The 23235-nt window shown below is 35.1% G+C and overlaps 1 protein-coding gene across 1 annotated transcript in view; it reads left to right on the top strand.

Annotated features, from left to right (window-relative positions):
• Window positions 1–23235, top strand: part of CDC42BPA (CDC42 binding protein kinase alpha) — a 296230-nt gene that overhangs the window by 244411 nt on the left and 28584 nt on the right. The window contains exons 23-26 of the mRNA XM_052654292.1: window positions 4265–4303; window positions 11615–11719; window positions 15835–15918; window positions 18757–18862. Of these exons, the coding sequence (XP_052510252.1) occupies window positions 4265–4303; window positions 11615–11719; window positions 15835–15918; window positions 18757–18862 (334 nt within the window). The remainder of the gene's footprint in view (window positions 1–4264; window positions 4304–11614; window positions 11720–15834; window positions 15919–18756; window positions 18863–23235) is intronic.

Here is a 23235-nt window from a genome sequence, read left to right as displayed (position 1 = left end):
TCTGAAATACATTAACTGAAACCTTAGAATCTATTAGCCAAACTCTGTGCCCATAAGACAGATTACTTCTTTTCGTTTCTGCTTATCATGCTTACTCCCATAATCAGCCTTGAAGTTCTGGTGGCAATTTATAGATCTAGATATAAAATGGTATATGACTGCACACTTAAGAAAATGTATTGGTTTCCAGTGCTTGCTATGAGACCCAATTTCAATGTTTATAGAAAACCATGGTATGTATGGGTATATTCAAGAGGTTTAAGAGTGTGTGTGTGTTTTCCTCTAATTGTACCTTCAGGAGAAGTGTAACTTGCCCTTTTCTATTGAAAATGTAAAAATGGTCTGATTTCTACATAGCCACTTGGGGAAGAACATGACTACAATGGTGATTTAGTATCACTATTAGCTTGGAAAACCTCTTGTCCTTCATATGCAAAGATAGGTTTAAGAGACATTTTGACTTGTTTTGCATATAGTGGTAATATAATTTGAGCTATTCCATGTTCTTTCTCATGATTTTAACATAATCTGGACTTTCAGGATATGTATAGCCAATATGTAAGGGTTTCTCTATGTTAAATATTTTAGCACTTTTTACATGTGTGGTACTCTGCTGTGCACAGTGGTAGATACTAAGATAAATCAGACATAGAAGTAGACCTCAAATACTCATCTTATTATTAGAAAAAATAAATACACTGTTATGTACTATGCTAAGTAGAAAATGGTGAATGCCATAAGAAATATTTAGGTTAAATATCATATAATTTCAGAAGGATTTATTCAGTATTTATTAAGAATTTTTAAGTTTATAAGTTTTATGCTAAGCGTAATACAGTATTTCCTGCCCTTAAGGATCTGATCTGATGGAAAAGACACCTAAATAATTATAACACCATGGAAGAAGTACAATAATAAAAGATACAGACTGCATATCATGAGAGTAGAAAGGAGATATTAAGGAGCTTATATTTAATCAGTCCCATATGTAATAATTATTAAAAGTCTTAGCAGAGGAGAAAGGTGAGCAGCTTCCTTTCGGACAAGTTAAATTTGAGGTGCCTGAGGGACAGGCATGTGGAAATGTTTGACAGATAGTTTTCTAGATGAGTCAGCAGCTTAAGGAAAAGGAGTGAACAGGAACTGGCAGTACAAATTTGGGAATGATCAACATAGTTGAAACTAGATTGAGATCTGCCAGGAGAGATTGTATTAGGTTGGTACAAAAGTAATTGTGGTTTTGGACTGTGGATTTTAATTCACTGTAACTAGATTCAAACCCATCTTTATTAATCAAAATAGCAACCATTACAATCAACACATTTTTACCAATGAGAAATAAGTTTTTATTCCTGTAACATAAAAATCCATGGTTCAGGGTTGACTGAACTCTCGGGAAGCATTTTTTGCCTCCTGCTGGTGGTGGAAGGCATTTTCCCTACAAAAAATTGTCGAGATGCTTGAAGAAGTGGTAGTCGGTTGACAAGATGTCAGGTGAATGTGGCAGATGAGGCAAAAGTTTGTAGCCCAATTTGCTTAACTTTTGGAGTGTTGGTTGTGCGATGTGCTGTCAGGGATTGTCATGGAGAAGAATTGGGCCCATTCTGTTGACCAGTCCTGGCTGCAGGCATTGCAGTTTTCAGTGCATCTCATCAAGCTGCCGAGCCTACTTCTCAGATGTAATGGTTTTGCCAGGATTCAGAAAGCTGTAGTGGATCAGTTGGGTGCAAGTTTGGCTTTGGGAAGTGCTTTGGAACTTCTTCTTGGTCCAACCACTGAGCTGGTCATTGCTGGTTTCACATAAAATCCACTTTTCATCACACATCACAATTCGATTGAGAAACGGTTCATTGGTGTTGTGTAGAATAAAATGACAGTTTCTCTATTTTTGGTCAGCCCATGAGGCACCCATTTGTAGAGCATTTTCAAAATGCCGAATGACCATAGAATGGTTGGTGTTGAGTTCTTAGGCAACTTCTTGGGTATTCGTAAGAGGATCAGCTTTGATGACGGCTCTCAGTTGATCATTGTCAACTTCAGTGGCTGGTCACTACACTCCTCATCTTCAAGGCTCTCGTCTCCTTTGCAAAACTTCTTGAAGCACCCCTGCACTGTACGTTCATTAGCAGTTCTTAGGCCAAATGCGTTGTTGATGTTGCGAGTTGTCTCCACTGCTTTACAACCCATTTTGAACTCAAATAAAAAAAAAAATCACTCGCGTGTACTTTTTGTCTAATGTCATTTCTGTAGTCTAAAATAAATACAAAATAAACAGCATATAATAAGTCATTAGTAAAAGAAAATAAAGCCAGAAATGTGCTTTAAAATGGTATATAGCATAACAACATTTATAAGAATATATTTCAATATCAAATGGCAAAGTTCAGCAATGCAAAACTGCAATTACTTTTGCACCAACTTAGTAGCAAAAGAAAAGTGATGAGTAAGAACACAAACCCAGGATCTCTCACATTGAGAAGGGTAGAGGAATAGGACTGCACGTAAGAGGAGGAGCAGTGGTCACAGGGGATGACTCAGGAAAGTGCTGCATCACAAAAACTAAGGGAGTACAGTTTTAAGAGGGAATGGTTAGCAGCCTCAGGTACAGCCAAGATGTCTGGTACCATCAGACAAACAGGAGACCCTAATCTTCACAGTATTTCATTAGAGCAGTCAAAGCAGAAGCCAGATTGTACTGTATGGAGAAGCGATTGAGAGGCTCAGAAGTAGAGGCAGTGATTGTATACCATTTTGCGAAGTCTGACTATGAAGGTTTGAATCCTACCACTGCCACTTACCAGTTTTTTGACCTGTTGCGAGTTAATCTGTTTTCTTCATATTTAAAATGGAGATTGTAATACCTTATATTAATTCTTCCATGAGGATTTGGAAAGTTAATATATGTAAAGTTCTTTGAAAAGTACCTGTATATATTTTACATGTGATGGATGTTAGCTATTATCATTGTTAAGGAAGAGAGAGGAGAGATTAAATGTTTGCTAGAGAAGGGGCTGGTGGTTGAGTTATTAATGTTTGATTGTTTGGTTTTGGGGAGTGTGGAGGGAGACAGGTGCTTCCTATTAGTAACTGAAGGAATATAACTTGGTTTGAACCTGAGACTTTAGCTTCTACTACAATGGAAGGCTGTCTGGACCAAGAAGAACCTGTTTAGAAATCTGTAGACTTTCTAATCCTAGTTTGCTGTTAACTCTTGGGTTACAGTGTTTGTCACCTACCGTTCCAATTTCCTACAGAAAGAAATAAGAATTCCTGTTTACCAAGCTGCCAGTTATTGTACAAGTAAAACTGATAATCTTGAATGATGTTTCTTATCCTTGAGGTGTTCTCTTAAATCTTCTGTAACTCCTGTAGACTCAGTTTATAAATTCACTCCTCTAGGTACCCATAAAAATCTTGTACATGCCCCTCCAGGTTCCCAAAAAGCTTTGTACATGCCCTTATTACAGCATTCGTCACATTGTTGGTGGTGTGATGCTCCCCCACCAGTCTGTGAACTGCAGTGCTCTCTATCAAGTGCCTGGATTACTATAAACCCTCAATAAACATCAGGTTGAATTGATTATAGAAAAATGAGTCGATTGATACATATTTGGAAGCTCTATTGCTTGAGCATCACAAATTTCAAAAACTTTAAAAATATCTCTATGTAATTATCTACTTATTGTTACCTTTTCTGAATTACTTAATTCTTTAATGTCAGAAAGGCAAAGGTCCTTCTTTTGATTAAGCCTAATGTCTAGTCAGGATGGGCAATATTGTTGGAGTAGCTTTTTGTGTTAATTCAACATCAGTAATTCTAAAGGCCTAATTTAGCACTTACCATTGAAAAGAGTAAGAATTTGGTAGTAAATGCCTGAAGCAAAACTTACTTAATTAAATGTTTTGTTTAAATGCCTACTAGCACTAAATCAGAGTTATTCAGATCCTTTTTGTACTCTTATTTCAAGTTGCCACCACCAACCTTTCCAGAAAAGAGATTGGCCATAACTTGATGGATCATTACTTGGTGGGTGACTGTGCAAGGTCCAGTGAAAACTTGATTACCACTCTTAGATGGAGCCTGAACAACTTTCTTTACTTGCCTGTCTTCCAGTTTTTTTTCTGAAAATGCCTGTACTTTCAACCTATCAGAACTATGTCTTTATATGTATGTTTATATACTTTGTCTGTTAATACAGTATTAGTCATTGAGAGTCATGTGTGTAAATATTTGTAACGTAGTATTCTCCTTTCTTTGTTGAAGCGCTCTCCATCCTGTACTCCAGCTAGCAAAGGCAGACGTGTAAGAGACTACTGCACTTGTGTGCCCATCCCGATGCCCTCTACCCTCTCTTTTATCCTTTTTGCCTGTGGTTGCAGTACATGCTAATGTTTTTGTGGTGTATTACATTTATTGCATGCTTTGTGCTGCTGCTGTTGCTATTGCTACTCTGCTTTTCTGTATTTTCTTTTTTTGTTGTTTTTTGGCTTTGGCCGCAAAGCTTTAGGAATGTTCATATAAATTTCTATAACCAAAATACTAAAATTGTAAGGTATCTTGTTTATTTTGATTGGGTGAAAAAGTGATCCTAAAGTATGCTCCCTAAATTGGCCACATATAAAGTAAATGAGTTTCTAAATAATCCAATGTAAGCAGTTAAGTAGAGATTCGTAGAGATTTTAATTATGTACAAAGAAAGCTTGATAATTCACATTATGCAAAATTCAAAAAAGATTTGGTAGAAGGTATGGATCTGACTGATTGTAATTTTTATAAATAAATTCTGGAGAAATCTTCGATAGCTTTTTTAGCATAGTTCAAAGCTATATTCCCAAATACCTTGTATTTAGAGATTTGAGGCAGTGATGTTGATAATCATTTACATTCTAAGATATTTCTGAGACTGAAAAAAACATTTACAGCTTTCTTTATATATGTATTGATTACAAGCTATAACCATCTTCCTGTACTAAACCCAATCCAGTGTTTCTCAACCTGAAATGGGCAAGCCACTATCTCTATGCTGTAAGGTTCTGATATGTCCCGAATGGGGAGTCTGTTTGTGAAAAGGTCTCAAATTTTTCTAAACCAGCCTCCACCCCAGCACCGATATACACACTTTCAGACTCACTAGTTGAAAAGATAGCTGACACAGTTTGCTCTGGTTTTCATAGGTAATGTAAATAACAACATTCAAAAGGAAAATCTATGATACAAATTTCAAACTTTCTCTTGTCAGCTTCATGATTTTTGGTGTTGATCAGCACCTTCAATCCATATTTTGGACTGGGAAAGTTCTAAAGGGAATTATCTGGTTTATGGAGGGCATGGGAAGCAGTGGGTCCACAAGCAGTCTGCTTGTGGAGAGACCCACTGCTTCCTGTGCTCTTGTCTTCAGGTGTGATGGACAGTTGATTGTAAAATAAACATGATTAACCCTAGCATAGCGTATGTTTTCAAGCTACTGTTTAATAATGAATAAGCAGTTCAGACCCAGTGGTATGGCAAGTAGAACTGCGACTTCAACTGATATCTCATTAATTAAAGAAGTTGATGAAAAGATTGCTGGTTAACTGACTTATTGATTATTTTTATATTTGGGTATTTGGATTTATCCAATCTGAATATATGTTAATTAGAAGGAAAGACCAAAATGTGTGTGCTGAGTTATATTTGGTTCAAATAATTAGTCTGTGGATTGACTGCTTTATTAACTGTTTGGTTTTGAATAAGGTTATCCCTTCAGAGAGATTTTGTTTTTCTGATTAAATTTATCATTACTAATGTTTCTTGCCTTGTAGATCTCTGACCACACAGAATATTTTTGTGAATCTTTAAGGAAAAAATTTTGAGGGAAATAGCTGTTATAAGGCCCCTGCTATTTAGTTTATATTTTAGGATATAATTAAGTCACACTTTACTAGAGCCTATTGGCTTATAATTGCATATGGTTATTTAAAATGCAGATGTGATAGGCTTGGTAATTTCCTTTCCAGCTTCCTTTAATTTTTCCTTATTGAATATTTGACAGATAAGAAGTCAGGTAATGTCTATGAGGGAGATGATTAAAGAGTTACCAATTATTTGACAGTTAAATAGAAACATAGAATAATGAGTAACTTTAATAGTCCCTGGAAACATCCATGAAAACAGTAGGGCACAAATAGTTACCATTTCTAACAGTGACCTTGAATCTAACTGTGGCATACAGATTTTATGTTACATACTGTGTTTTTAGGTAAGAAATACATAACATTTTCATAAATTTAAAATTCTTTAAGTGACTGAAATGTTACATAAGTGAGGTATATATTTTTATTTCCCATGTGCTCTAAAGCCTCATTTATAACCTACTTTTTATGTGGTTTAGTTTAATCATAGTATTAAAAAGATTTGTTATTAATATTATTATTAATGTCTGAATACAGATGATTATGAAAAGTTTTATAATGTTTTCATTAATAGTGAGAAACACTGAGTATCTTTTGGATTATTCCTTTAGAAATTAAAGCAGAGACTAAATAGCCAACGTATGACTGGACTTTATTCTGTGTTTTCTTAGAACATGTCTAAATTCTCCAGAGTAGATATTCAACTGAATAAGCTGAAAATAATTTAAGGAGAAATTTTCATAAAGAGAAACAAGTTACATCATTTGTAACTAGTAAGATTACATTTACAGGTCATAACCTTCAGTAATTTATTATTTCTTTTAGAATGATAGAATGATAAAATGTATTTACTGTTATCTAAATGACATGCAATACTGGTGTTTAAATCATAAAGTGAAAGTGAAGTTGCTCAGTCGTGTCTGACTCTTTGCGACCCCATGGACTATATAGCCCATCAGGCTCCTCTGTCCATGAAATTTTCCAGGCAAGAGTACTGGAGTGAGTTGCCATTTCCTTCTCCAGGGGATCTTCCTGACCCAGGGATCGAACCCAGGTCTCCCACATTGCAAGCAGACGGTTTTACCAGCTGAGCCACCAGGGAAGCCCTTTAAATCATAAGCACAATTAAAAGAAATAACTATTTCACTGAAAGCTTGAGGTTATAACACATTTCTGAATAGTAAAAACTGGGTTACTTTCCTCTTTGCTTCTAAAATACTTCAAGCTATAGGATAAAGAAAATTGATGAAAATTTGGATTTTTTTTCTGTTAACTTTGAGTTTTATATTTACCAATACAAAACAATATATTAGATGCAAGCTATTTTTAAATCTCTTACCAAATTCATATCAAGTCTTGGTATCTTTTTCTTTTAAAACTAGGTTTCTTCTGTGAATGTTTTGCTACTCGTTCAAATCTATAATTATTTTTGGAGTAGAAAAGATCCATTAATACATATTCAAGAAAGTCATTTTTTATCTTTTTATTATTTATAAGGAGGCCATATTGCATAATTTGAGAAAATCTGGAATAGTGGGTCATCTAAAAATCAGATCTTAGCCAAAGCAGAAAAAATTTTCTATTTCACCATACTGTTCTAAAAACACATTTTGTGGGTTATTCATCAGAGAAGTCCTAATAAATTCAGGAAACATTATGGACTTTTTACATGACTTTGTTATGCATTGTGAATAATATGCTGATATTAGGCTTTTCTGCTTTTTTTTTCAAGCAGTAGAGCATTAAGTAAAAGTGACATTAAAGTATAGTAAATATTTCTAATACTTATTCATCAGAATAACTCCTTAAAGTATGTTTACTTGGAAAAAAGAATCAGTTAATCAAAAAACAGAATTACTTTTACATAGAGGTTTCACAGTAGATCACAACTTATAAAATATTGAGTGAATTGCTTATTATTGTTAGTGTGTTAGTTGCTCAGTCGTGTCCAACTCTTTGCGACCCCATGGACTATAGCCTACCAGACTCCTCGGTGCATGAAAATCTCCAGGCAAGAATACTGGAGTGGGTTACCATGCCCTTCTCCAAGGGATCTTCCTGACCCAGGGATCGAACCAAGATTGCTTATACCATTCAGTTAAGATCTGTTTCCAAGATCTTCCTTTGGATTATATCACAACATATTGTCCAATTAATATAAGCTTATTTATTGTTCCTTATTATTTCCCCCTTTTATCATTCTTTCTATAATCATAAACTCAATTATCAATTTAAGAGATCTCTGCTATGATATTTTGGTATATCATATTTATTAGCTTTTCCTGCATTAAGTCATTGCTTATATTTAATGCTATAATTATTTTTATAGCACAAAGAATTTTTAACTTCATTAGTTTTAATATAATATTAATTATATTTGTTTCAAAGGTAAAAGTAGCTAAATGCTATTAATCAATTGCTTTGCTGTCATATTATACCTAAATCATTGCCATTTAATTATTAAAATTAGTTTTAGGCTATCTGTAAATCTTGGCATATAATCATTGAGTATTCTGAAAGTTTAGTAAAATTAATTGCTTTTAGTAGCTAGAATCAGCCATTAATTATAAAGGCATTGGTAGCATGTAATTATAGATAAAATTAATAACATATTAAAAGCATAGTTGTGTTGGGGTTAACATTTTGCTGAAGGGAATATGTAGGCAGTATTGTATTTTTCTTGTTAATGGTAACCTCTTTTGAGATGTTGTTTACACTGGTAGTAATCCAGAAAGGAAAGAAAATATTAAAACCTATTAATCTAATTAGCTTATAGCTTTTATTAGTCTTTTAAAAGACATGGGAAATTTTTTTTAAGTTTGATATTTTGATATTTTGTTTGATTTTTTTTTAAGTTTGATATTTTTTGCCGTGAGTTTATTCATCTTTGCCAAACTTTTGTGTCCTTGTTTTTATGAGAAACACACTTGGAAAATAAAGTGGTAGTTTTTAAACTTCACTTATATATGCATGTTTTTTGTTAAATCACAGTATCATTGTAAATGGCATAGTTCACCTCTTTAATTTGGTCAGTTAATGCCATTTCAAAATATTATTTTGGTATTTCTTACTTTGAATTTTGTTAAACAAAATTAACTTGATTTTGTTTAATCTCTGGAATTTATTTTTACTCTAACAGCATAAAGCTCCAAAAAGTTAGTGTGGAAATTTTCATTATTCTATCTTACTCTGTTTAGGATGAGTTATTTTTAAAATTTTAATGTTTTCCACTTCTGAATAACCAGTTTTGATCTCTTTCAACTAGGAAAATAATTTTAAAATCTGTTCTCATTTCTGTTGTTTTTTCATTTTATTGATGAGCAAAAATGTGTTAGGAGAAAAAGATTTATAAATGACAGTAATTCTTCGGAAGGGCCAAGAGGTATGTGCTTAAAGCCTCAATCATTCCTTAAGAGTCACTGATTTATGTAATTATGGATTAAGCTGTGATGATGTTTTTTTTTCCTTTGCCAATATTAAACTGTCATAATGTCACATTTTCATAGGGTCATAAAGTATGTTAGTAAATATTTTAGCTACCAACTTGATTTTTTGATTTGACAGTTGTCATGATGTGAACCTCATTAGAACACATATGGCTTAAAGTGGTATATCCCAATTTTAGCACAAGAAAGTATATAAAACAGTGTGTCCAAATTCTGTCAGCTTGTGTCCCTATGGCACAAAGTGCAGGCCTGCTTTAAAGTTTCAGCCAGTACTGTTAGAAGCAGCAGGCTCTTACCTTTCTCATTTTTGAAGATTTTTAAAGTAATTGGACCCAGAGGAACAAAGCCACTATATTAGCTATATAAAATTTTCCTCTCCCTGAAAATTTTTATGGTCTTAACTCACTGTCTTATTTTAAAATCTATTTCAATCTAAATAGAACCAAATCATTTCTGAATTCTCTTTATCACCTTTTTTAAACAGCATTATCCTTCATATAGGAACTTCTGATTTTATGTCTTTTAAGCTGTGAGCTAAAGGCTTCTGTGTGACAGGTCAGAAGCTTACATTTTCTTAAAATAATCCAATTTTTTTCAAGTAGCAAATCCTCTATTTGGACACTTCTTTGAAGCTTTATGACATCATTAACTCTTGAGTATTTGAATCAGTTTTAAAATTCTTATTAGTGTAAAATTTATCAGTATTGCTTTGCTTATCAATTCCATTTTAATTGAACCCACTCACCCATAAACTTTTTATCAGCTTGCAATTTATATAATCTTAGGGAAACCAGAAGGAGATTTTTAGAAAATAAAAGACTTTTTTTTTGCCTTATTCCCAACCTAGGGTCATATTTCAGATTAACAGGTAAGATGGATAACTTTCTCCATGGCTGTCCCTCTGTGAAATTGTGAGCTAGGCAAAATTTGTCTGGAGTTCCATTTGCTTCCTTACTCTCTGTTCCTGGTTAAAGTTCCTTGTCAGCCTCCGTGATCTTTAAATCGTTTTAAATATGTCTGCTGTGGAGGTTCTTTGGTACAACAAGGAGTACTGAGTTTGGAGTCAAGAGAAGAAATTTGGGCCTGGCTTCCCCACCTTTAAGACATACTAGTTTTATGAAATTATCTACATCTCACACACTGAGCTAACATACAGCTGGGATGTGTCAGTTCAGTAGTTCAGTTTTAAAATATGACGTTCTCTCCTGGCTGTTAGTACATGGCTGCTACTCCAAGTCCCCTGGGTGCCCTTCCTGGGCACCCCACCTCTCCCCACCTCTCCCTAATCTGACATCTAATGGTTTAAGGCCCAGCTGGTGGCCATCTTAGTTGGCCCCACCAAAGTCTTTCCTTGTAATTTGCCAGAATACCTGCCCATGCCCACTACCAAGGGAGGCCACATGTGGGCACCAGCAGAGGGCCACTCCAGGACTGGCCAGCCAGATAGCCAGTCCCTGAAATAGGAACCATAATAATAACAGAGATTTTTTTAAAAAACCTTTTTAGTATATGTTTAATCCTTAAGCTGATTGCTCTTATGATCCATAATAAATTATGATTTACAGCAAATGCTAATCTAAGCATTGTTCTTGCTGTACAACATATTTGAAACCAGTTTCCTAATCCTCCCAAGTCATCTTAATTGCCTTTCACTTAAAAAAACCAATCCTGGTAATTCTGAAAATTGCAAAGCTGAATGTATCATCAATCAGTGTGCTCCATAGGACCATTTACACTAAATTTTAACCCAAAGCATCTTCAGCTACTAAAAATACTTGGTTAAAAGGGTGCAACTGAATATAAGTGTGAATATTTCTACTGCTGCAAAATAAAAGGAGGATTTAATTTAGTGACAAAGCTGACAAGTTAGTTTTCCTTTCAGCTAATGCCTTATAGCAAACCAAGTTTCATTCTTACCAAGGACAAAATTATTCCTAATCTGCAGAACATATTTCTGTTATATACTCTGCATTTATTTCACTTATATGATTTATTTTGTGAAATACAAGTAAAGAACATACAGTAGCTCAAAGTAACAGATGAGTGGTGAAGACTGGAGCATTTTGTTAAATGTTGTTATCTTAACCTTTCTTTAAAGCTGGTGGTTATGCATCTGTATGATGACACATCCCTATTGTGAATATTCAGACTGAAGTTTGTTATTCTCCTTTCTTGAGAATGTTGCCATGATCATGCCTTGAAGAAATTTACTAAGAGCTACACATTGTTTAAAAGTGATGTCTTGGGTTTTTGTTTTTCCTGACTTATTTTCCTAGACTGATCCCGTTGAGAACACATATGTACGGAATCCGAACGTCAAGTTTTACATCCAGTCAAGGTCCACCTCTCCTTCCACATCTAGTGAAGCTGAGCCAGTTAAGGTGCCTCATTGGAGCAGTCTTGCTCCTCAATTTTTCACTTGTGTCAGGAAAGAGGGACTTGCAAAAACAAGTGAAATCTGACACTCTTCCTTTTAACAAATGTTTTGTGTAATAAATCACAGCATATTGGAGATCATTACATTTGACTTATAATATAGATAGGACTGTAAAACTGAAGTAAAAAAGGGTCCCCCCAATTTCAACCTGAAATAGATAAGAACTTTTTAATTTTAAAGTGATCTATATTTTAAGTAGAGAGCTATATTGAACAGAGGACAGATAAAAGCTATAGATACATGGCAATGTCAGGTGTCATTCTCATAATTTAATTCTAATAAATCTAATGAAGATACGACATAACTGTTCCTTCATAAGCAGAACTTAAAACTGCCACTGCTGGCAACTCAGTAGTTTATTATAAGTGTTAATCAGCAACAGGTATGCAACTAAACCATGCCTTTTAATAATGCAAAAATAGTGTTGTATTTGCACTGTAAGTAAGTATATGATTTTAAACAGCCAGTTAGTCAATTTTCTCAACAGAGATCTTTTTCTCAACAAGTCAGAAGGATATATTATTCCTCAGTTAATGCCATCCTGACTCAGATGCTGCTGCTGCTAAGTCGCTTCAGTCGTGTCTGACTCTGTGCGACCCCAGAGACAGCAGCCCACCAGGCTCCCCCATCCCTGGGATTCTCCAGGCAAGAACACTGGAGTGAGTTACCATTTCCTTCTCCAATGCATGAAAGTGAAAAGTGAAAGTGAAGTCGCTCAGTCGTGCCTGACTCTTAGCGACCCCATGGACTGCAGCCTACCAGGCTCCTCTGTCCATGGGATTTTCCAGGCAAGATTACTGGAGTGGGGTGCCATTGCCTTCTCCGGACTCAGACGCAGTTCTGATTATTTACTCAAACATGACAGTTCTGACATAGCTCCTTTGCCTCCCACTTGGTCTTCAGAGCTGTGTCTGGCATTCCAGGTGAAGCAGAGAGTCCCCTTTGGAAAGCTGTCTGAAGTGAAGTTTGAGGTGTAGTCAGATTCTAACTTGATTTTTTTCCAACCCTATGGTGTATACTACCTCAGACAGGTTAAGTTGATGATACCATCTGATTTTTTAGGTTATCATTGTTTTAATATTTTGAGTTTATACATTTTTATCTTAATGTTAAAATATTTCAAGCATACAGAAAATAATATTACAACCACCCACATAACCACCATCCACACATTTAAGATGTATAAACATTTTGCTCCAAAATTTCTATTAAAAAGAAAGAAAATATTCCAAACAGTTTGAAACATCCTACCCTGTACCATTCCCCCTCCCCTTTCCCAGGCATATCTGAATAACCTGAAATCGAGGTACTCCTTTTCTTCCTTACTTTTACATGTTTATTTCATTTGTATTCATAAACAATAATATAATAGTGTTTGTTGTATATTTAAATTTTACACAGAAGTTATCTGCATCATATAAAGATACATGTCCGCTTAGTTCATTCATTGCAACTATTGCATTATATCTCATTGTATGAATATACCACAACTATTTATCCATTCTCCTGTTGTTGGATATTTAGGTTGTTGCCAAGTGTTTGTTATTACAATTCATGCTGAAGTGAACATCCTAACAGCTGTCTGCTTTTGCATATGTGCAGAGTTTGTTTAGCCTATATACCTAGAAGTGGAATTATTGGATTGTGTGGAATATGCATTTCAGCTTTAACTAGATCTTGTCAAATTATTTTCCACAGTGGTTGGACCAATTTTCACTCCCACCAGCAGTGTGTGTGAGTGAGTTCCTCTATTTCCCCACATTCTTCCAACCCTTTGTACTGTCAGACATTAACTTTTATCTATTTGATGGGTATTGAGTGGCATTTTTGTTTTAATTTGCATTTCTCTGATATCGAGTGTTATTCAACATCTTTTTATGTGTTACTGACCATTGGTGATTTGCCTGTTCATGTCTTTTGTCCGTTGTTCTATTGAATTATTTTTCCAGTTGTTTTGTAATTGTTCTCTATGTATTCTGGATACTAATGCCTAGCTGGCTATATGCGTGGCAAATATTTTCTTCCAGTCTGTGGCTTATTTAAAATTTTTATTTTTTATATCTTTTTGTCTTGCAACAGTTTTTATTTTAATGCAGTTATATTTATCAATTTTTTCTTTCATGACTTCTGCTTTTTGTCTTTTTAAAACATTTCTTCCCTATGCAGCAGTTATAAAGATTATCTTCCATATTTTCTTCTAAAAGTTTTTAAACTTTGCTTTTATGTGTTTAGGACTTTAAACAAACTAAACTTTGTCATTAGGTATTATGAGAAATGGGGTACTAATCTATTTTTCTCATATGAACAACCAGTTCTCCTGCTTTTCCTCTATTGATTTGTAAAGTTATCTCTGCTTTTTATATAAATGGGTCTGTCTGGGGATTCTCTATTCTCTTTCATTGTTCCTTTTGTATTTCTGCACCAATGTCACATTGTCTTATTGTAGCCTTAAAATAATTCCTGATGCCTATTATGATCAGCCACTCCCAAGTACCTTGTTCCTTTACTTCTTGACCCTTCAGTTTTATATATGATTTTCACGTTCAGCATGTAGGTTCCATGTAAAGCTTTCGATTGGATTTAAATTTATAGATTATCTAAGGAGAATTCATCTCTTTGTGGTATTGGGCCTTTTGGTCTATGAACAATGTCTAGGTACTCTTTTATATCCTTCAATGAAGTTTCATTATTCTCTTCATGAATATGCTCCAAATTGCTTGTTAGAATTGTTCCTAGATACCTTAAGGTTTTCATTGCTATGGTGAATGGGATCTTTTAAAAATGTTTTCTAAACTAGGTGTTGCTATTCTTTATGAATTCTGTTGATCTTGGATTCAGCACCCCTACTTCACTCCTTTTAATTCTGAAAACTTCTCTTGGACTTTCTGTGTAAATTCAAGTGACAATTCTGTTTCCTGTGAATTTTTCTTTATTAACTTTCAAAAAGGTTTTGTATTCCTCTCTGTTATTTTATGTTTTTTTAATATTAAATTGAGTTTAATACTTTTTTCAAGCTTGAAATTAGAACTAAACTCACAATTAAATAGAAAACTCTGAGAAGCCCACCTAAATTCCATTTTAAGGCTATCATGTGTATAAAATATTTGGGTTTTGGAGCTTATATAGTAACAGAGACAAAAAGGGACCATTCATTTTTTTCTCTTAATATTTTAGAATATTCTGTAACTTTATACAAAGCTAGCTTTTTCCTCTTGCTTGCTTAGCATCCTAAAGGAAGTCATCCTTTGTGTATTTTTTTTTACACTTTGCTAATAAGTGATCTCTCTTTTTCCCACAATAGCATCCAGGAAACTCCTTTCATTCAAAGAAATATCTTAATAGAAATACTGCATAAAGTAAAGATATAACTTGTAGTTAAATTTCTGTCAGTTCTGAATTCCAATCATATTAAATAATCTAACTCCCTTCTTAAAAATTACTTTCTTCACAAAATCCCACTAATCAATCCATCAGTCAGTATATCTCTGTATCTGTCTCACAGGTGCTCACTCACTCTCTCTTAATCTCTGCACACAAACACACAAATCCACAGAATTGTATTCCATATGTGTAATATGCATTCTGTATATAGAAGTCAAAGGAGTTAAAGGATTCTTCTAAATATTTTTATTATAAATCTTGATTAAAAACTTTCAGATATTTTATAGAATTAATATGGTATTTTCAGTTGAACTTGAAAATTAAAATTTAATATCCTCATTTTTATGTAGATGAGATGCTATGACTTTCTTATGTTCGTCTATAGATTCTCTTTTACAACTTACTTATTTTTAAATTTCCAGATTGAAGTAGTTTTTACAACTTACTTATTTTTAAATTTCCAGATTGAAGTAGTTTTTACAAATTGAACAAATACTAATGTTTTATTTGTAGATATTGCAGACAGAATTTAAATTACCAACAGTGAGAATTTTAGTTCCTTGAGATAATTTTTCCTTATTGCTATTTTGTTTGGCTATACTTACATTTATTTTTAGTGATGTTTGAAGTAGATGGAGTGTTTTATGACATTTATTTCCTCTTTTCCCCTGGATTCAGACTGTAGACTCTACTCCACTTCCAGTTCATACACCAACCTTAAGGAAAAAGGGATGCCCTGGTTCAACTGGCTTTCCACCGAAGGTATTCAATCTAGTTATAAGCATGGTGTGTTCTAAAAAACAAAGAGAGAGAGAGAGAATGGATTTCTTCTGCTTTTTGTATTTGCCATGATTTTTACTACTGGTTTCCTCAAAATTACAAACATAAAAGCTGAGAAAGAGAATAAATTCTATATGAATGGAAATAATCACCACTGAGAAAGGTAGGGCAAACATGCAAATTGTTTTGCTTTATTTCCATCTTCTTAAATTCACTGTTTTGAAGTCTGTTAATATGGAATGAGCATATACCATCTAACCCAATCGTCTCATTCCTGAAGAAAAACATTTTACACAGAACCATAAAGAGATGCTTACTGCTGTTTATGTTAGCAGAGTTGGAAATAGGAGAAAGATAGGTAAAATATGGCTGAAGTGTAACAAAATCACATTTATATAAGTTATCAACACCCAAATATATCTAATTCCTAAGGATATATACATATCCAAGGACCTGTGTAGATCACATTAGATTGGGTGATCGATTTCATGGGGAAAGATTGACAGTGGATCCTCAGGATGAATTTTTTTTAAAGTAAGACCAAATTAAATTAGAGGGGCCTCCACCAAGCTCTGGTGATAACATTTCATGGACTGAATATTAACTTAATTTTTGTACACCTGTTGTCCCTCTCCACAAAATAAAGGTTACTTCATGGTTTCTAAAAGATTGACTCTACAATTATCTCAATATGAAAGTATTTAAAAGGCAAAAAAAGTTATTTAAAAATTATTTAAGAAAGGTTTGCTCCAGATAAAGGCACCTTTACTTGTCTTGTATAGTGTTGAATCCTAATTATGTACAACCACTAGTTTGTAAGTTTTCAAAAAGGATTGGCTCTACTTTGTTCTCACATCTTTTATTAAAAGTATTTTACCTCATCCATTGAGTAGCTTGAAGTCTGCGGCACTGACAAACTGGAATGAAAAGAACACTTCTTCATATCCACCTCTTTAAATTTTGAGGTTATAGTTATTTCTTATTTTACTCCAAATTACTGCATAACCTAAAATTAATGTGTTCATGCTTTAGGTTTAATGCCCTTTTACTAGACTTTTTTTTTTCTTCCTCCAGCTACCTTTTATGGAAGTATTAGAAATCAGATATTGACCAGAAGACAAGAAAGGGGATCTTAGAAACCTCCAGAAGCCAAGTGGTCTAGAACTTAGGACTGAATAGACCCTAGTCTAGAGTCAGACACCCCTGAAGCAACTTAGCACGAGCACATGTTATATATTATACTACCCTCAGTTGGAATTAGTGAAACATGGGCTTTTTAATCTTTATTAATAAATCATGTCTACATCTTACAGTTTAACCAGCACCTGCCACTTAATCATTTAAAATTAATGTTCTGCTAAAACGTTGTTTATATTTCCTATTGCTGCATACTCAATTAAAATTATAATATTCTCAGTAGATCTCTGGAGAAAAAGTATATAATAAATGTGTTTTGTAAGTAATTTTTGGAGAGTGTGAAGTAATACTGTTGAATTTGTCACTGGCACACTTGTTTTATTACTGTCATTTCAAACATGTCTTCTTATCTTTTGGAAAAAGGAAAAAAAGGACAGAGTTACTTACCTTGAGCAGTTGACTACTCTTTCACTGTATTAAAAGCCTACAGAACAAATTAGTAACAAACTGAATTGTTTCATTAATTCATTTTGAACAACTGAAAAAGTTATCAGCACTAGAAATTTTACTCTAAATAGTTACTAAAAGTGCAAAAAAGTAAGAATAAGATCAGTATACAGGAGAAATGTTGGACAAAAATTGATGTGATGTTAACAAATTAGGTATTTGTTCATTGTTGAGGGCATAGCGGCCCTTAGTATTGAGCTAACTATGTCTTATGCAGTCTAATTTTTTTTTTAAGATCATATTTTTCATTTACATGTTTTTGAATAGTCAGACTTTGAAAGATGGCAGAATCAGATCTGGGCATGACTTTTAACTCTACCAGTAGCTAACTACTCATCAGTAATCTCTCTGAGTCTCACTTTCTTCATCTATAAAAAGAAATACACCTATCTTCCCAGAGGCATTGTCTCCATTAAATGAGATGATAGTGAAGTACTGGCACAATGTCTGCACTTTGACTTGATCAGCCACATACAAAAATTATAAAGCCATTGAAAGATAGTCTGTATTCTACTTAGAATAAAGTCAAATCCCAGTGCTGCTTTGAAACTAGGCCCCAAGGAACTCCTAAAATAGATTGGTTTGAGGCTGGACCAGAGCTCATGACTGCTTTAAATACTGGGTTTTCAGTCTGTCTCTGAAATAAAACATGTGTGTTTTTATCTGCTCAAGTGTAATACTGCCTGCTTCCAAAGGAGGAAAGATATTTGTTAAACATATTACTTGTTCTTGGTCCCAGAAAATCAAATACGTGATTTATAGTAGGGACGAGAGTTTTAAGTTACTCTTTGTCTTTCATAAAAAGATATAAAAGCCCATTTGTTTTTTTTATATAGGTATAAATATGGAAACTTTTACCCAACTCATTGCCAAAGAACAATCTGAGGAATTGCAGAGGCCCTGAAGTCAAAATTTGTGGGGGGGAAAAAAAAACACTACAATTTATTTTATAACTTTTCAAGTGGCATTCAAGAGCAGTTAATTATCATTTAACTTATATTATCTTTAGAACACTCCAGCTCAATATTGTCTAATAAAAATATTTGAAGCGTATTAATTATAGAAAGGAATTAGAAAGCATTCTAATTTTGAATTAGAAAACATAGCAGCTGGTGTGTTCACAGAGGTTCACCTTATGGGAATCCTTTAAATGATTTTTATCAATTTGTTTTGCAGCGCAAGACTCATCAGTTTTTTGTCAAATCTTTTACTACTCCTACCAAGTGTCATCAGTGTACCTCTTTGATGGTGGGTTTGATAAGACAAGGATGTTCTTGTGAAGGTGAGAATTAAATAGTAAGAAAATGTGACTTTAGAGTCCTAACGTTTACTCCCTAAATTGTAATCAAAAAGCATTATTCTCTTTAGAAGGTATATAAATGTTTATTTATTTGACTTAATCATTTGCTTTTCTTTGGATAATAAACTGAGCGCCTTGCTAAAGTCTGTTGAATATTGGAAACTAGACAGATAGTTCCTAGAAGCATGTTCCAGGGGGGATATATTTATGTTGCATTCACCTTTGTTTCATTATTGAGGTGAATTTGTGGTCCCCCGAATGGTAACCTATATGACAAAATAGGTGAAAGTTATTCTTGAATCTATTCATTTTACTCTTGCTTAGTTTGTTAGAGAAGTTATTATTAAGTAAACAATGCACTATCTTTTTAGAAATATTAAATGTCTGCTATAACGCTTCAAAAGATATTTTACTCCTAGTGTTAGTAGCAGAGGTTTTCCCCTACCGGTCACTGATTCATCCATCACATGCTTGCATAATGCCTGCTCTGTGCTTTTAGGCACTGGGGATACAGTGTTCTATGTTTGACTAGTTCTCACAACTCACGTAGAAGATCCAGATTGCATTACCCTAACTAGTCTCTTAGATGCTTGGATTTAGAACAAAAGAAAATGGGCAGACATGAGAAATAAGAGATTTGAGGTATGAATATGTGAAGTGATGAATATGAATGATGTTTTCCAGAGAAAACATAAGAGTGAAAAAGAGAGTAAATATGAGGACCAAGCCTTGGGAAACATAATTAAGGGGAGGTAAAAGATAAAGATAACAAAATAATCTGAGAATGAATAAGCTCTGTCATTGACTAGGAAGGGTCTAAAGTCTACAGGAAGAATTTGTACAGCTTTTAGGCCTTGTCTCATTGTGAAACTTAGCCAGTACTTATAAATGTGACTCTTAATCTGTTGATCAGAAAGAATCCTGGGCAACTACTTGGCTTCAGGTCCCTTGTCATTTTTTATGAATCAGAATCCTTTGCAATTCTGTAGTAGGAATTTTTGAGATCTTTCCAACTCTCTTCCCTTCTCAGGTCCCATGCCATGAAATTGGGCCTGTCTTTCTTCAGACTCTTTGAAACTACCCCATAAAACAGTGGGGACACATAGACTATGCCCAGGCTTTCATAAATATATAATGTGGTTATAACCTCTCAAGATTCCTGTCATTTTAAGTCTTGGTTGATTGAAATTAGATCCAGTATAAGGCAATAATTTTGTTGTTTCCATTACCTGATGAAAGTGAGATTTTTTTGCTTAAACAAATTATAATTTGTTAGATGCTCTGCTTAGAAGTGAATGAGCTGTGTGACAGAAGATGGATAGCTTTTGATAGTTAATGCTAGTTCCTCTTCCTTCTTTGTTGGTTTTATATCCATTTGTGATACTCGGTTCATTTCCCCATGTGTATGTGTTCCCATGATGCTATCGCTTCAGCTCCACGTTTATTCTTTCAAAATATTCTCCAGGATCCCCCTTAGAGTAGGAATTGTCTGAATAGATATTCTTACTGTCACCCCTCCAAACCAGCTTGTTCATTTTAGATATTTAATTCTTTAATTCTCCACCAACCAAGTCTCAATGGAAGAGAGTTTATTTTTAGTTATCTCAGGTTCATCATATAAGTATCAAGAGGTCTCCTGGCCGTAGTGTTAATAGTAATGTATGCAGGCTCTGAGCCAGACTGCCTGGTTTTGAATTCCAGCCGTGTCACTTATGAGTTCTGTGACCCAGGCAAAGTCATATGTAAATAGTGGTATTGTACCTATCTTCAGTTCAGTTCAGTTCAGTCGCTCAGTCTTGTCCGACTCTTTGTGACACCGTGAATCACAGCATGTCAGGCCTCCCTGTCCATCACCATCTCCCGGAGTTCACTCAGACCCACATGCATAGAGTCAGTGATGCGATCCAGCCATCTCATCCTCTGTCGTCCCCTTCTGCTCCCGTCCCCAATCCCTCCCAGCATCAGGGTCTTTTCCAATGAGTCAACTCTTCCCATGTGGAGGCCAAAGCACTGGAGTTTCAGCTTCAGCATCATTTCCTCCAAAGAACACCCAGGGCTGATCTCCTTCAGAATGGACTGGTTGGATCTCCTTGCAGTCCAAGGGACTCTCAAGAGTCTTCTCCAACACCACAGTTCAAAAGCATCAATTCTTCGGTGCTCAGCCTTCTTCACAGTCCAACTCACACATCCATACGTGACCACAGGAAAAACCATAGCCTTGACTTGACAGATCTTTGTTGGCAAAGTAACATCTCTGCTTTTGAATATGCTATCTAGGTTGGTCATAACTTTTCTTCCAAGGAGTAAGCGTCTTTTAATTTCATGGCTGCAGTCACTATCTGCAGTGATTTTGGAGCCCAAAAAAATAAAGTCTGACACTGTTTCCACTGTTTCCCCATCTATTTCCCATGAAGTGATGGGACCGGATGCCATGATCTTTGTTTTCTGAATGTTGAGCTTTAAGCCAACTTTTTCGCTCTCCTCTTTCACTTTCATCAAGAGGCTTTTTAGCTCCTCTTCACTTTCTGCCATAAGGGAGGTATCACCTGCATATCTGAGGTTATTGATAGTTCTCCCAGCAATCTTGATTCCAGCTTATGTTTCTTCCAGTCCAGCGTTTCTCATGATGTACTCTGCGTTGAAGTTAAATAAGCACGGTGACAATATACAGCCTTGACATACTCCTTCTCCTATTTGGAACCAGTCTGTTGTTCCATGTCCAGTTCTAACTGTTGCTTCCTGACCTGCATATAGGTTTCTCAAGAGGCAGGTCAGGTGCTCTGATATTCCCATCTCTTTCAGAACTTTCTATAGTTTATTGTGATCCACACAGTCAAAGGCTTTGGCATAGTCAATAAAGCAGAAATAGATGTTTTTCTGGAACTCTCTTGCTTTTTCCATGATCCAGCGGATGTTGGCAATTTGACCTCTGGTTCCTCTGCCTTTTCTAAAACCAGCTTGAACGTCTGGAAGTTCACGGTTCACGTATTGCTGAAGCCTGGCTTGGAGAATTTTGAGCATAACTTTACTAGCATGTGAGATGAGTGCAATTGTGCAGTAATTTGAGCATTCTCTGGCATTGCCTTTCTTTGGGATTGGAATGAAAACTGACTTTTTACAGTCCGATGGCCACTGCTGAGGTTTCCAAATTTGCTGGCATATTGAGTGCAGCACTTTCACAGCATCATCTTTCAGGATCTGAAATAGCTCAACTGAAATTCCATCACCTCCACTAGCTTTGTGTGTAGTGGTGGTTTCTGAGGCCCACTTGACTTCACATTCCAGATGTCTGGCTCTAGGTGAGTGATCACACCATCGTGGTTATCTTGGTCATGAAGATCTTTTTTGTATAGTTCTTCTGTGTATTCTTGCCACCTCTTCTTGATATCTTCTGCTTCTGTTAGGTCCGTACCATTTCTGTCCTTTATCAAGCCCATCTTTGCATGAAATGTTCCCTTGGTATCTCTAATTTTCTTGAAGAGATCTCTAGTCTTTCCCATTCTGTTCTTTTCCTCTATTTCTTTGCATTGATCGCTAAAGAACGCTTTCTTATCTCTTCTTGCTATTCTTTGGAACTCTGCATTCAGATGCTTGTATCTTTCCTTTTCTCCTTTGCTTTTCGCTTCTCTTCTTTTCACAGCTATTTGTAAGGCCTCCTCAGACAGCCATTTTGCTTTTTTGCATTTCTTTTCCATGGGAATGGTCTTGATCCCTGTCTCCTGTACAGTGTCACGAACCTCCGTCCATAGTTCATCAGGCACTCTGTCTATCAGATCTAGTCCCTTAAATCTATTTGTCACTTCCACTGTATAATCATAAGGGATTTGATTTAGGTCATACCTGAATGGTCTAGTGGTTTTCCCTACTTTCTTCAATTTCAGTCTGAATTTGGCAATAAGGAGTTCGTGATCTGAGCCACAGTCAGCTCCTGGTCTTGTTTTTGTTGACTGTATAGAGCTTCTCCATCTTTGGCTGCAAAGAATATAATCAATCTGATTTTGCTGTTGACCATCTGGTGATGTCCATGTGTAGAGTCTTCTCTTGTGTTGTTGGAAAAGGGTGTTTGCTATGACCAGTGCATTTTCTTGGCAAAACTCTGTTAGTCTTTGCCCTGCTTCATTCCGTATTCCAAGGCCAAATTTGCCTGTTACTCCAGGTGTTTCTTGACTTCCTACTTTTGCATTCCAGTCCCCCATAATGAAAAGGACATCTTTTTTGGGTGTTAGTTCTAAAAGGTCTTGTAGGTCTTCATAGAACCATTCAGCTTCAGCTTCTTCAGCATTACTGGTTGGGGCATAGACTTGGAATAAAATGATATTGAATGGTTTGCCTTGGAAACAACAGACCTCATTCTG

Source organism: Budorcas taxicolor, chromosome 16, assembly GCF_023091745.1.
Source record: "Budorcas taxicolor isolate Tak-1 chromosome 16, Takin1.1, whole genome shotgun sequence".
In the NCBI taxonomy this organism is placed as follows: Eukaryota; Metazoa; Chordata; class Mammalia; order Artiodactyla; family Bovidae; genus Budorcas; species Budorcas taxicolor.
This window is presented reverse-complemented; position numbering and strand designations above follow the sequence as displayed.